Genomic DNA, 12,958 nt, shown 5'->3' on the forward strand with positions numbered 1-12,958 from the left:
AGCGTACTATGTTCATCTGTTACTAGCAACTAGTATACCAGAAGCAGTTTAACTTCACAGACCGCACTGCATTGCACTGGACTCCCATCGCAGCTGTTCACAGACCACACTGCACTGTTACTTAAACAGATCATCTACCATAGTCCTCCGGCACGATCAAGCTACACAGCTCCACCATCCGATTCCGACCAGCTACGGTGAGCCCCTCCCCGTCTCTAGAAAATTACATTTGCTCAACTCTAGAAAACTGCTTGATCAGCAAGTAAGATCAAACTCGGAAACTAGTTGCATTTGCATTTTCAATTAGGAAACCACCTAGAAACTAAATTAGCCCAAAAACCAACTCTGGAAAACTACTTAATCAGACATAACTCTAGGAAGCAAATTATTTCCTTCAACCCGTAATATAAGAGCGTTTTTGACACTAGTGAAACACTGAAACTCCCGACTCTAGGAACCATTGCTGAAACATGGAAACTTAACTGAATGACCGACATTTCTGGAATACAATGGAGTCTATGTGAGGTAATATCACGAGTCAATCAAAACCGAAAAGAAGGAGAATATCGAAGAGTTTCAATTAGCCTCCGCTGTGCATAATCCGTGCATAAACTCAACAAGAAGTTGATCAATCAGGTACACAATGATGACCGGCACAATGAACCCATGTCTGAGTTGTTGGACGGTACGAATTACTGTAATTGTATATGTGTCATGTGTGTGTCCGTATGTGCTCTGCTGCCTGAAATTCAGAGCTTGTATACAACACTAGTCATATTTGGGGGAAGATATATGTGTAATTCACAAGTTAATGACCCTGGGAGAAGGGCATATACAACAGAATTTGCAGTTGCAAACACGGTATAGAAGCAACGTGGCTGGCCAATGCAAAATGCAAAGCAGGGCATGTGTAACATGCATGTGATCTAAACATGTTTCTCGGCAGTTCCTTTCCTTGTCCTGTTCTCAGTCCTACTCCTCGCGGTCGCCGCCCATGGTGGATCCAGCCTTTTTTTGCGGGGAGTCCATGGATCCAAGCTAGCTAGGAAGAGAGATGAGCAACAAGCCAACAACGCACGGATAATTAGTTCCCATGTTTAATTTTCTTTGGGAGAAACCTTTTTCGTTATTTTCTCTGGGAGAAGAAACAATTGACATACACTAGCTTAATTTCAACCGGAAAGAAAAAGATCATCAAGAAGGCACGTACGTTTTGCTCGTTAATTAATATCAAGTTATCAACAGGAAAAGAGAAGAAGATTTAAGCTAAGAAAAGAAAGCACCAACAACCGTCGCTGGTTGGAGCCTGGTGGTGGTGTGGAGCTTCGCCGTTTATAGCGGAGGCGCCAAGCAACGCAACGTGGGCGAAGCGGCGATGCGAGGACGGAGCAAAGCGAGCATGAGGCCTGAACTGTTCTGCACACACAGAAGATCACAGTCCGGTCTCCGGCGCGGCATGTGGGGTGGGGCCGAGCGCGTAACTTCTTTGCACGCAATTGCATTTGCATGCCATGGTGTGGAGTACAAGATTAGGAAGATAAACTCACGGCGGCGTACTTATCTCCTCTCAATCTGTCCACAAGATTAGGAAGGCCGGCTCAACAACAACTCTGCCGCAACGTCCGTAGCTCGTGTATATCCATATTACCGTGGCGCTCCCGCGAGGCCGTAGTTATCCATTCTCACACCTCTGCCTATATATATACCCATCCATCAGATCGAGGGGAGGACGCCCAGAGAGAGGCCCAGGGGATCGCCCAAAGGAAGCCCCACACAGAGGCAGCGACTACACGTGCTGTTGAGCGTACGTTGTACACTGCATATGTATAGGACCAGAGTCTGTATTTATACCGTTGTCCCTCCGTATATTTGTATATCTTGGGAGACAAGTAGAGGCTGGTCCACCCTGTACCTATATATGTGCACCTTGCACACGATCAATGATTATTGATTCATGCAATCTCATTCTTCCTAACTAACATGGTATCAGTTTAGCATACCGATTCCTTTCCCACCTTCCGCACTAGCGCCGCCGCCGCGCCCTACAGCCGCCGCCTTCCTCGCGTCGCCGCCGCCGCTGTCCACCGCCGCCGCCGCGCCCTCCCCTTCCCTCGCAGCAGCCGCCTTCCTCACTGCCGCCGCTGCCTTCCTCCCCAAGTTGCCGTCGCGCCCCCCAAAACCCTAACCCTACCCCACGCCACCGCCACCCTACTCCTCCCACCCGAGCCGCCGCACCCCTCCCTTGCCGCTGCTCCCATGGCGTCCCCTCAATCCAGCAACTCCAACCCGTTCGTCGGACTCGTCCCCGACGCCACCGCCGTCCGTGATCTTAACATCCACACCCGTGTTCCCATCAAGCTTGATCAATCCACCTCCTCGTACTACGCGTGGAAGACCTACTTCAACCTCGTCTTCCGCGAGTACCACCTCCTCGAGCACGTCGACGGGACCGTGGATGGCGATCTCATGGTGGATGATCCGGACTGGGCGGCCATTGAGGCCTCTCTCATCCGGTGGTTCTACCTCACCGTCTCCCCGGATATCTTCCACACGGTCGACTCGGAGGATGATGACGCGTGTGCCGTATGGACCAAGATCAACAACCTCTTCACCGATAACAAGCTTCAACGTCTTGTGTTTTTGCAACAGGAATTTTTCGGGTGCCACCAAGACGATTCCTCCATCGATGACTACTGCATGCGTCTCAAGCGCCTTGCCGATGAGCTCCGTGACATCGGCGCCAAGGTGTCGGACGAGCTCATGCTTAGCACCCTCACCGCCAGCCTCAATGAGGACTTCGGCAACGTGGCTTCGAACCTCTCCTTGCTGCCGAACCCGACTTTCCAGTCCGTCACCGCGTATTTACGCTTGGAGGAACGGAGGATGAAGAAGGTCAAGGCCCGCGTCCACCACACCGTCCTCGCCGCCGGGACATCTCGCGGGCAGCCGCAGCCCGCCCCGCCCCAACAACGCCCGCCGGCGCCACCGGGGTACTACCCCCTCCCGCCTGCTCCGCCCGCACCTCCCGCTCCTCAGCAGTAGCAGCAGGGTGGGGGCGGCGGTCGCCGCAACAGGCGCCGTGGGGGAGGAGGCGGCGGTCGCTCCCAGCAGCAGCATCAGCAGCCCGGGTATGGGGGGGCCCAGCGCCAACAACAGCCCTCCCCGCCCTGGGCCGTCGGCCCCAACCCGTGGACCGGCATGGTCCACGCTTACCACATGCCGGTCCCACGGGCCCCGGGCATCCTCGGGCCACACCCGACCGGGCCGCAGGCACACCTCGCCGCCACACCCTACCAGGCAGGTGGGGGCGGTCACGCCCCTGGCGGCTACGCGCCGGGCTGCTATGCGCCAGGCTTCGCGCCGGGCGGCTATGCCCCTAGTGGCTACGCGCCTCCGTCGGCGTCCTTCGGCTATGCGCCGCCGTCTGCACCACCTCAGCCCGGTGGCTACCAGCTCCCTCCGGCTCCATGGGATCCCGCTCTGCTCGCAGCACTTCACTCGGCACCGTCTCCCTCCAATTACGGAGGTGGCGGCGATTGGTATATGGACACGGGGGCTACCGCCCACATGACGTCGCACCCCGGTAACCTTGCCTCTTCCTTTCCGTTCATCACTTCGAACCGCATCACTTTTGGTGATGGTTCCTCCGTACCCATTACTCATGTCGGTCATAGTTTCTTTCTGTCTAATTCTATGCCTATTAACATGTCTAATGTTCTTGTCTCACCTAACCTAGTTAAAAATCTTGTCTGTGACCATCCTCTCACTGTTGAATTTGATGGCCTTGGTTTCTCTGTGAAGGACGCCCGTACACGGATGGTGCTCCACCGATGTGACAGCCCCGACGACTTATACCCGGTGCACTCCACCTCCACCGCCACCGCCTCACCAGTCGCCCTCGCCGCCGGTGTCGACCTCTGGCACGCACGCCTGGGTCATCCCAACTCCACCGTCCTTCGCCAGATTCTCAAGAGTTTTTCATTTTCGTGTAATAAATTCGATGAGCACACTTGTCATGCTTGCTGTCTCGGCAAGCACGTTCGTCGACCGTTTAGCGAGTCAAACACTATCTCTTCTTTTCGGTTTCAGTTAATCCATAGTGATGTTTGGACATCTCCCGTTGAGAGCAACACCGGTTTCATATATTATCTTGTTTTACTTGATGATTTCTCTCACTTTGCATGGACGTTTCCGCTCCGTCGCAAATCCGATGTTCTTGCCACTCTCACGGCCTTTTACTCCTACGTCACTACCCAGTTCGGGCGCCCTATCCTCGCCCTTCAGACTGACAACGGCAAAGAATTTGACAACGCTGCCACTCGCCATCTCCTCGCCTCTCACGGCACCACCTTTCGTCTCACATGCCCCTACACATCCCAGCAGAACGGCCGCGCCGAGCGGATTCTCCGCACTCTTAACGACTACGTCCGCACGTTGTTGTTTCACTCCAACGTGCCCCCTCGGTTCTGGCCTGATGCTCTCGCCACCGCCACTCTCCTAGTTAACATTAGGCCTTGTCGTCCACGCTGGAACTACACACCCCACCACCTTCTTTTTGGTTCCCCTCCCTCCTATGATGGTCTTCGCATCTTCGGATGCTTGTGTCATCCCAGCACCACCTCCACTTCACCACACAAACTCGCTCCTCGCTCCGTAGCATGTATCTTCCTAGGTTACCCTCCTAACACCAAAGGTTACCGGTGCTACGACCCCGTTTCCCACCGTGTGTACACCTCTCGACACGTGTACTTTGACGAGCGGGTTTTTCCCTTTCATCAGGTGCCTGCAGCAGACTCGGCGCTTCCTGATGGTGCCCCGTATGCTGACTCGATGATGCCCCCGGCGCGGCCTCTCCTGGCCCCGGCGCGGCTCCTGCCAACTCCTCCTGGTGCAGCCTCGGCGCCCCCCTCGCGGGCCCCTCTGCGGCGCAACCCGCCGTAGGCTCCTCTGCCGCGGCCCCGGCTGCACGCCCCCTGGCGCGGCCCTGCATGGCCCCGGGTGGCCCTTCGGCTTCCAGCCTGCCAGGCGCCGTGGCTGGCCCCGTACCGGCCGGCCCCACCTCGGCTGGCCCCGCCATCGTAGCCGGCTTCGGTCCCGCTGTGACGCCGGGCGTGACGGACTCTTCATCACCCCCGTCCGTCCCCCCCGCCGCAGCCGACCCGCCTTCCACCGGCATGGTGACGCGGTCCCACACCGGCATCCATCGCCCCAGCACGCGCTATGCTGCTGACGAGTACGCGTGCGCGGTGTCGACATCATCCTCTCCACCGTCGCCCATACCCTCGTCCGCACGCGCCGCTCTCCGCGATCCCCATTGGCTCGCCGCGATGCGCGAGGAGTTTGACGCGTTGCAGCGCAACCGCACCTGGCATCTTGTGCCGCGACCCCCTCACGCCAACGTCATCAATGGCAAATGGGTGTTTCGCCACAAGACCAATCCCGACGGTTCTCTTGAGCGCTACAAGGCTCGTTGGGTGGTGCGCGGTTTCCGCCAGCGCGCCGGTGTGGACTTCACCGACACCTTCGCTCCGGTTGTTAAACCGGGCACGATCCGTACAGTGCTTCAGCTAGCGGTCTCCCGGGCGTGGCCGGTGCATCAGTTGGATGTCTCCAATGCGTTTCTGCACGGCCATCTCACGGAGCGGGTCTTCTGCGAGCAGCCGACTGGTTTCGTTGACGCCGAGCATCCCGACCATGTCTGCCTGCTCTCTCGATCCCTCTATGGACTGAAGCAGGCCCCCAGGGCGTGGTACCAGCGTATGGCCGGGTTTCTACAGCAGCTTGGGTTTCATACAACCCGCTCCGACGCATCGTTGTTCGTCTATCATCAGGGCACTGCCACTGCATATCTACTGCTCTATGTGGACGACATTATCCTGATGGCATCCTCGCCTGGGCTTCTTCAGCAGCTCACGGCTCGTCTACGTGATGAGTTTGCCCTCAAGGATCTTGGAGCGCTGCACTACTTCCTTGGCATTGAGGTCGTTCGTCGTGCCGACGGGTTCTTTCTGCATCAGCAGAAGTACGCTCATGAGCTTCTCGAGCGCGCAGGCATGCTTAATTGCAAGACCGCGTCCACGCCTGTTGACACCAAGGTGAAGGTTTCTGCTTTGGAGGGTTCCCCTGCGCCAGATGCGGCGTTCTACCGCTCCATTGTCGGCGCCCTGCAGTATCTCACCCTCACTCGGCCTGACCTGCAATATGCAGTTCAGCAGGTGTGCCTCCACATGCACTCCCCGCGTGATTCCCATTGGACTCTGGTGAAGCGTATCCTTCGGTATATACGCGGCACTATGACCATGGGGCTCACCCTGACGGCTTCCTCATCCATCGACATGGTCGCCTACTCCGATGCTGACTGGGCTGACTACCCGGACACGCGTCGTTCCACGTCAGGCTACTGTGTCTACCTCGGACCTTCGCTGATATCGTGGTCGTCCAAGCGGCAGCCCACGGTCTCTCGCTCGAGCGTCGAGGCGGAGTATCGGGCAGTGGCTAATGCCGTTGCTGAGTGCTCTTGGCTCCGTCAGCTTCTTCAGGAGTTGCTCTGTGTGGTTCCCAAGGCCACGATCGTCTACTGTGACAACGTCTCCGCCGTCTACCTCTCCGCCAACCCCGTACACCATCGCCGTACAAAGCATATTGAGCTTGACATTCACTTCGTTCGCGAGCAGGTAGCTCTTGGGAAGGTTCATGTTCTACACGTTCCTACCACTCAGCAGTTCTCCGATGTCATGACTAAGGGATTACCGACCCCAGTTTTTGAGGAGTTTCGGTCTAGTCTCTGTGTCTCCGGCGACGCTTCGACTGTGGGGGGGGGGGGGGGTGTTGAGCGTATGTTGTACACTGCATATGTATAGGACTAGGGTCTGTATTTATACCGTTGTATCTCTCTCTCCCCCCGTATATTTGTACATCTTGGGAGACAAGTAGAGGCCGGTCCACCCTGTACCTATATATGTGCACCTTGCACACGATCAATGATTATCGATTCGTGCAATCTCATTCTTCCTAACTAACAGCGTCCGCGATGACGACGGGCATCCGTTGGCGATCCCGACAAACCCGTCACTCATCCACGCTGCCACAAGCTACATCAACAATTAACCCAAGCATTCTTCTTCGTCAACGACATGTATAATCAATCTTCTCACTTTTCATCTCGAAGGGAGAAGACCAAGAGGAGATGTGACCTGGCGGCAGCATCAGCAAGATCGGGACGGATGGCAGCCAGAGATACACACGCCCACTGCGGCGGCGCGTACGGCAGGCGGCTCGCTCGCGGTGGTGCAAGCACACATGCAGAAGACCAGCTAGATGACATGGCGGCGGGGGCAGTGACACCCGTCCGAGCTCGACGACGTCGACGGCATCACATACGAAGCTGTTGTGTGTCAAGTCAAGCTAGCTCTTCGAAGACTTAGACATTTTGAGTTGCATGGTACATGCATGCAAGTGCACGTACGCGCTCTTCTCTTCAGTGAGTCGTTTCTTTTTCTTCCGATTTTTAGTAGCACATCAGATCACATCAAGAGGGACCCAAGTTGAGACGTGCCCACGGCGACGACGGCGAGGAGATGGAGGGGAGCCACACCAGCTCCATGGACGTACCCCGACGTCGACGGCCGGAGAGTCCGCCGGCGGCGTCTTCTTCCATGTACTCTTCCACACTACACATCAACCCACACAGCCAAGAGGCAGCGGCTACACATACACGCGCCAATGGAGGCCACGGGCACCACGTTGAGATGATGCCATTTAGGCCCTGTGTGGTTCATAAGTCCCAGGACTTTTTTTAGTCCCAATTTATAAGTCTCAAATCCCTAAAAAGTCTCTACCTGTTTGGTTCCTGGGACTTATAAGTCCTATAAGACCATATTACAACTATAAGTTTCTATAAGTCCCTCCTTGAGAGTCTTATTTCATAAGTCCCAAATGCACACTTTAAGTCCCTATAAGTCTCTCCTGTTTATGGGCATCCTAACCCCGCGTTGGGCTGGTCCGGTCACGACAGAGGGGGTGCGACAATGGCGCATTGTTGGCGCCACTAGGTCGACATGCACATCCTTCGCATGCTGCTACCTGGCTCAACGTGTGTTTCGGTTGCATGTTGCGGGCTGGCAGTCTCGTTCGCGCGAGCCGGTTTGTGCCTTGGTCGCTGCCCCGTGAAGTGCTCGGTCTGTTCGAGTCAGGGTGAGCAAAGTCGGGGTGTTTTGGTCTTTTTACTAATTCGATTGAGTTTTTCTATAAATTTATTGTTTTGTGTCGTTTGTCGGACATGGTCACACTGGCTTTCCTCTCACTTTGTTTTGCAGGGGCTTTTTCGAGCTTATTCATTGCCCAAGGTTTTGAGCCTACTCCGCGTAGGCGGCGGCGCTGAGATCGCTCCGAGCTAACTTGGCGCCATTGGCGTACGTCGTCCCATTGGCTGTTCATTGGCGAGCGTGCTGGAAACATGAAATGTGTGGCAATGCACGTCTATTTGATGTTGTCAATGGTCCGGTCAAGCACTTCTGAGCGAGATGTTTTGTTTGGCATTACCTTTTTTGTATGTTCTTAATCGCCTGCGTTTATTCGAACTAAGTTAATTGCATAACTTGTGTCTTTATAGAACGAGATATAAAGTTGTCGTTATGTTGTCCTTTCTATACGTGTTCTTAATCGTTTGAAGTTATGCACTGCACGGGTTCTTCATAGATGCGGGTGTATTGCTTCTAGTCACTGGGGTTCGTGTTTGCTTCGTTACTTGGAGCACACAGACTTTTGTTCAGTCATTTAGAGGTGTTGTAGTTGCCATGGTGGTTTGGTGTGTTGGTTTTGGTTGGTGGACGGAAGGAGAGGGCACATTGCTGGGTAGCCGGTTGGTGTAGATGCGACGCGGAGAGCCATGTTGATGGTCACATCCAATTACATGGTTGGCATCACATCCAACCACTACGTACGGTTCTGACCGGTGGGTTGTACCGTCCCGTTGCTTTATTCATCGTATTTATTTGATGCACACTCCAGGGTGCAGTGGGTGGTTTAGGGCGGCTGGGTGCACAGAAAGGAGTGCCATAAAGGACACCATCTCCATCACGCACCAACCAACATCCAAGAAGATAACAGTTGAAAACACTCGAGGCATGTGCTCCCACCCATGCTGATATCGTCGTGTCAGAGCTCAAAACCCACCCGGCATGACACAGGCAAAGGAGCGCTGAAATTGGCTACATCCCGCGGCAATGGAAAGACGAGTAGGCATCCGAAGCCGGGATAGATGGCCAGGACCAACGACGGCGATAGGCCAAAAAAGACTCCTTCAGATCTGAATGAGACTAACCGGTGGACCTATAGGGAAACCTAACACCCGCTCGTCACGACAGAAGCAAGAGGAAACCAAAACTGGACAGGTCTCGCAGCAGCCAAAAGCCGGGTGGACATCCAAAAATCGTTAGTCGGTCAGGAATACGACAAGAGTCTGACAGGCAAGGCATCTTTGGATGTGAGCGAAACCCGTCAGTGGGGACCACAGGAGCGTGGGGAAACATTTGTCCTTTATGCCTGCTTATTGCTCTGGTCAGGCAAGCGTGTGAAGATGATCACTTACTATTTACCTATTGTGCCCCACGGGCGCCAGCCGGCAAGGGTTTGCGCTGGGGAGGATCCAGGCAGCCAGACCACGGGTAAAAGCGTTGCGCAGCGCCCGGTGGGTATGTGCCCCGGTGACCCGTTCGTAAGCAGACAAAGGCAGGAAGCTGGCCCCTCACAATCTCATATGTCATCAAAGCAAGCCAAAGGACCCGAATCTGGATCTATGTGCAATAATGACCGGTGACTCAGAAGGTTCGGGACTAACCGATTTCTTAGTCAACTGCTTAACCAGGAGCAAATAGTTCAACATTTAAATTCAAGCCGTCACAATCTTGTTATATTTTTATGGATTTCCTCATGTTTGATTGGTATCCTCTTACACAAGGTGTTAGTACAGAAGGATCAGATCACCAGGAATGTTTTTTGAGAGTGAGTGCGAAAAAATCGATCGTCTGGTGGAGCTATATACACGGTATGTTTAGCTTCTTTTCTTTTCTTTTCTTTTGCAGGAGATGGTATGTTTAGTTTTAGGATAACCGATGGAACTGTTTTCATTTCCTTGTTATGTACTGATTGAATAATCTGCTTGCACTTTTCTATGATGATAGTGTTGAAATAATAAAGCTCGCCGTTGGCCCGAGGTACATTGATGTGTTAGTTCGTTTGACACCGGATGGTTTGCAGTGGCGGAGCACCTTTGTTTACGGAGAACCGAAAGCTCATGAAAGACACCTCATGTGGGAACTGTTGAGACGGATAAAAGATAACTCGAGTGCCCCGTGGCTAATGGTGGGGGATTTCAATGAAACGATGTGGCAGTCTGAACACCTATCAGCCAGGAGGAGATCGGAGAGAAACATGGAAAATTTTAGAAGAGTCCTCTCTGACTGTAGCTTGTTCGATCTTGGCTTCAAGGGACCGGCGTGGACATATAATAATAAGCAGGATGGAAGGCAGAACGGTACGTGTGAGATTGGATAGAGGGGTGGCGTCTGCAACTTGGACAGAACATTTCAGAAAAGCCACAGTCGAACACATCTGTTCGAGCCGGTCCGACCACCTACCGGTCCTTATCAGATGCGGAAATAGGAAGGAATGGAGACCTGTGGGTGCTAAACCTGACCGCCCCTTTCGCTATGAGCATATGTGGGAACGGGTGGAGTCGCTGCAGAAAGTGATTGATGAGGGATGGAGTGGCCCAGGCAAAGCTACAGACCTTCGAGATGTGAGAACAAAAATCAGGGAAATGGAGCGGGTGTTGAGAACTTGGGCTGGAAAGGATTTTGGATCAGTACTAAAAAAGACGGCAGAATATAGGAGAAACCTGAGCGTCTTGTGGAACTCCCCAAGCTCGGCTGAAAACCAACAGAAGATAAAACTATGTGAGGCAGAACTAGATGAACTTCTCTTGCGAGAAGAACTGATGTGGAGACAGCGTTCACGAGCTACCTATTTGCGTGAAGGGGATCGTAATACGAAATGGTTTCAGAGAAAAGCAACTTGGAGGAAAAAGAAAAACGAGATCAGCAAATTAATGGATAGTAGTGGTGTGTGGAAAGAGGACAGAGAGGGGATACATGAAATCACGAGCAGTTTTTTCAAAGATCTATATGATAAGGAACGTGGGGTAAAGGTAGATGAGGTGCTGCAGCATGTGGAAACAAAGGTCACGAAAGAGATGAATTCATCATTAACAAAGCCTTTCACAGAGAAGGAAGTGAGTGACTCCTTGTTTCAGATTGGACCTTGGAAAGCGCCTGGCCTGGATGGTCTACCGGCTAGATTTTATCAGAAAAATTTGGAAGTCCTGCGTGATGATGTGGTCAGAGGTGTTCTAAGTTTTTTCGACAATGGAATAATGCCCGAAGGAATAAACGATACCGTAATACATATTGATCCCTAAAGGCAAAAACGCACAGTCTCTAAAAGACTACTGACCCATCAGCCTGTGCAACGTAATTTACAAGGTGATATCAAAGTGTCTAGTAAATCGAATGCGGCCTTTGCTAGATGGAATAATTTCTGAAACTCAAAGTGCGTTCGTTCCTGGACGTATGATCACAGACAATGCCACTATTGCTTTTGAATGCTTCCATAAGATCCAACATAGCAGAAATAAGCATGACACGTTTTGTGCGTATAAGTTGGATTTGGCAAAAGCATACGACAGGGTGGATTGGGGCTTTCTTGAGGGGGTTTTGTTAAAACCTAGGTTCAGCCAGAAGTGGACAGCCTGGGTTATGGAGTGTGTCCGCTCAGTGAGATATCCAGTCCGGTGTAACGGAGAGTTGCTGGAACATTTCATACCGTCTAGAGGCCTACGGCAAGGGGACCCTCTCAGCCCATATCTCTTCCTCTTTGTCGCGGATGGTTTGGTTAATCTCATGAACAAGAATATGAGAGAAAGTAAGCTGACGCCCATTAAAATTGCAAGAAATAGCCCGGGAATATCAAATCTACTTTTTGCAGATGACAGTCTGATCTTCTTCAAAGCGATAGTGGAGCAGGCATGTGCCATGAAAGAGGTGCTAGTTTCCTTTCAAAGAGGCACGGGCAATTGTTGAGCGAGAGCAAGTGTTCTTTGTTGTTCAGTGAGCTATGTCCAGAAGGGATTAGAGAGGAGATTAAGAAAACTTTGGGAGTTGTGTCAGCCTCTTTTGAGAACAAGTATTTGGGGCTACCCACTCCGGAAGGTAGAATGAAGGATGAGAACTTCCAACCGATCTTGGACAGATTTGCAAAAAGGTGTAATGATTGGTCAGGAAGGTTCATGGCCTATGCTGCAAAGGAAGTACACGTCAAATCGGTCGTTCAGGCTCTCCCATGCTTCACTATGGGTGTTTTCCTACTTTCGAAAGGATTTTGTGACAAATATGAAAAGAACGCATGACCCAACCTAAAAAAGCGGGTGGCATTGGCTTCAGGGATATGCATTGTTTCAACGTGGCATTGCTTGCAAAACAAAGTTGGAGGCTCATTCAGAACCCCGATAGTTTGTGTGCTAGAGTGCTCAAATCGAAGTACTATCCACATGGAAACCTCATAGATACGGTGTTTACCTCCGATCCTTCTCCGGTGTGGAAGGAGATTGAGGCCGGCTTGGAGCTACTTAAGAAAGGGATTATATGGCGAGTCGGCGATGGGAAGAGTATTCAGATTCAAAGAGATCAATGGATCCCACGTAATGAAGGATTTAAGACGGCTGCTTTTGCCAGGAGGTCAAGATTACGTTGGGTAAACCAGCTTATGCGATCGGACAGCAAAGAATGGAATGTTGAGTTAGTGAGGCAAATCTTCCACCCCTTTGATGCTGATGAAATTTGCAAAATTCCAATTCCAAAATCTAATGCGGAAGACCGAATCGCCTGGCACTATGAAAGGAATG

The 12,958-nt window shown here is 52.5% G+C and overlaps 1 protein-coding gene across 1 annotated transcript; it reads left to right on the plus strand.

The window, feature by feature from the left end:
• Positions 1 to 1,744: 1,744 nt before the first annotated feature.
• Positions 1,745 to 4,163, plus strand: LOC125555539 (uncharacterized). Its single transcript, XM_048718454.2, has 2 exons — positions 1,745 to 3,583; positions 3,802 to 4,163. The coding sequence occupies exon 1, from the start codon at positions 2,257 to 2,259 to the stop codon at positions 3,040 to 3,042; it is 786 nt and encodes a 261-aa protein (XP_048574411.2). The 5' UTR covers positions 1,745 to 2,256; the 3' UTR covers positions 3,043 to 3,583; positions 3,802 to 4,163.
• The last annotated feature ends 8,795 nt before the right edge of the window (positions 4,164 to 12,958 follow it).

Source organism: Triticum urartu, chromosome 5A, assembly GCF_056163025.1.
Source record: "Triticum urartu cultivar PI428250 chromosome 5A, HENAU_Tu73, whole genome shotgun sequence".
Lineage (NCBI taxonomy): Eukaryota > Viridiplantae > Streptophyta > Magnoliopsida > Poales > Poaceae > Triticum > Triticum urartu.

Bases quoted from the DNA above. Each gene is read 5' to 3' on its own strand.
- LOC125555539 (XM_048718454.2), top strand. From the start codon at position 2,257: ATGGCGTCCCCTCAATCCAGCAACTCCAACCCGTTCGTCGGACTCGTC.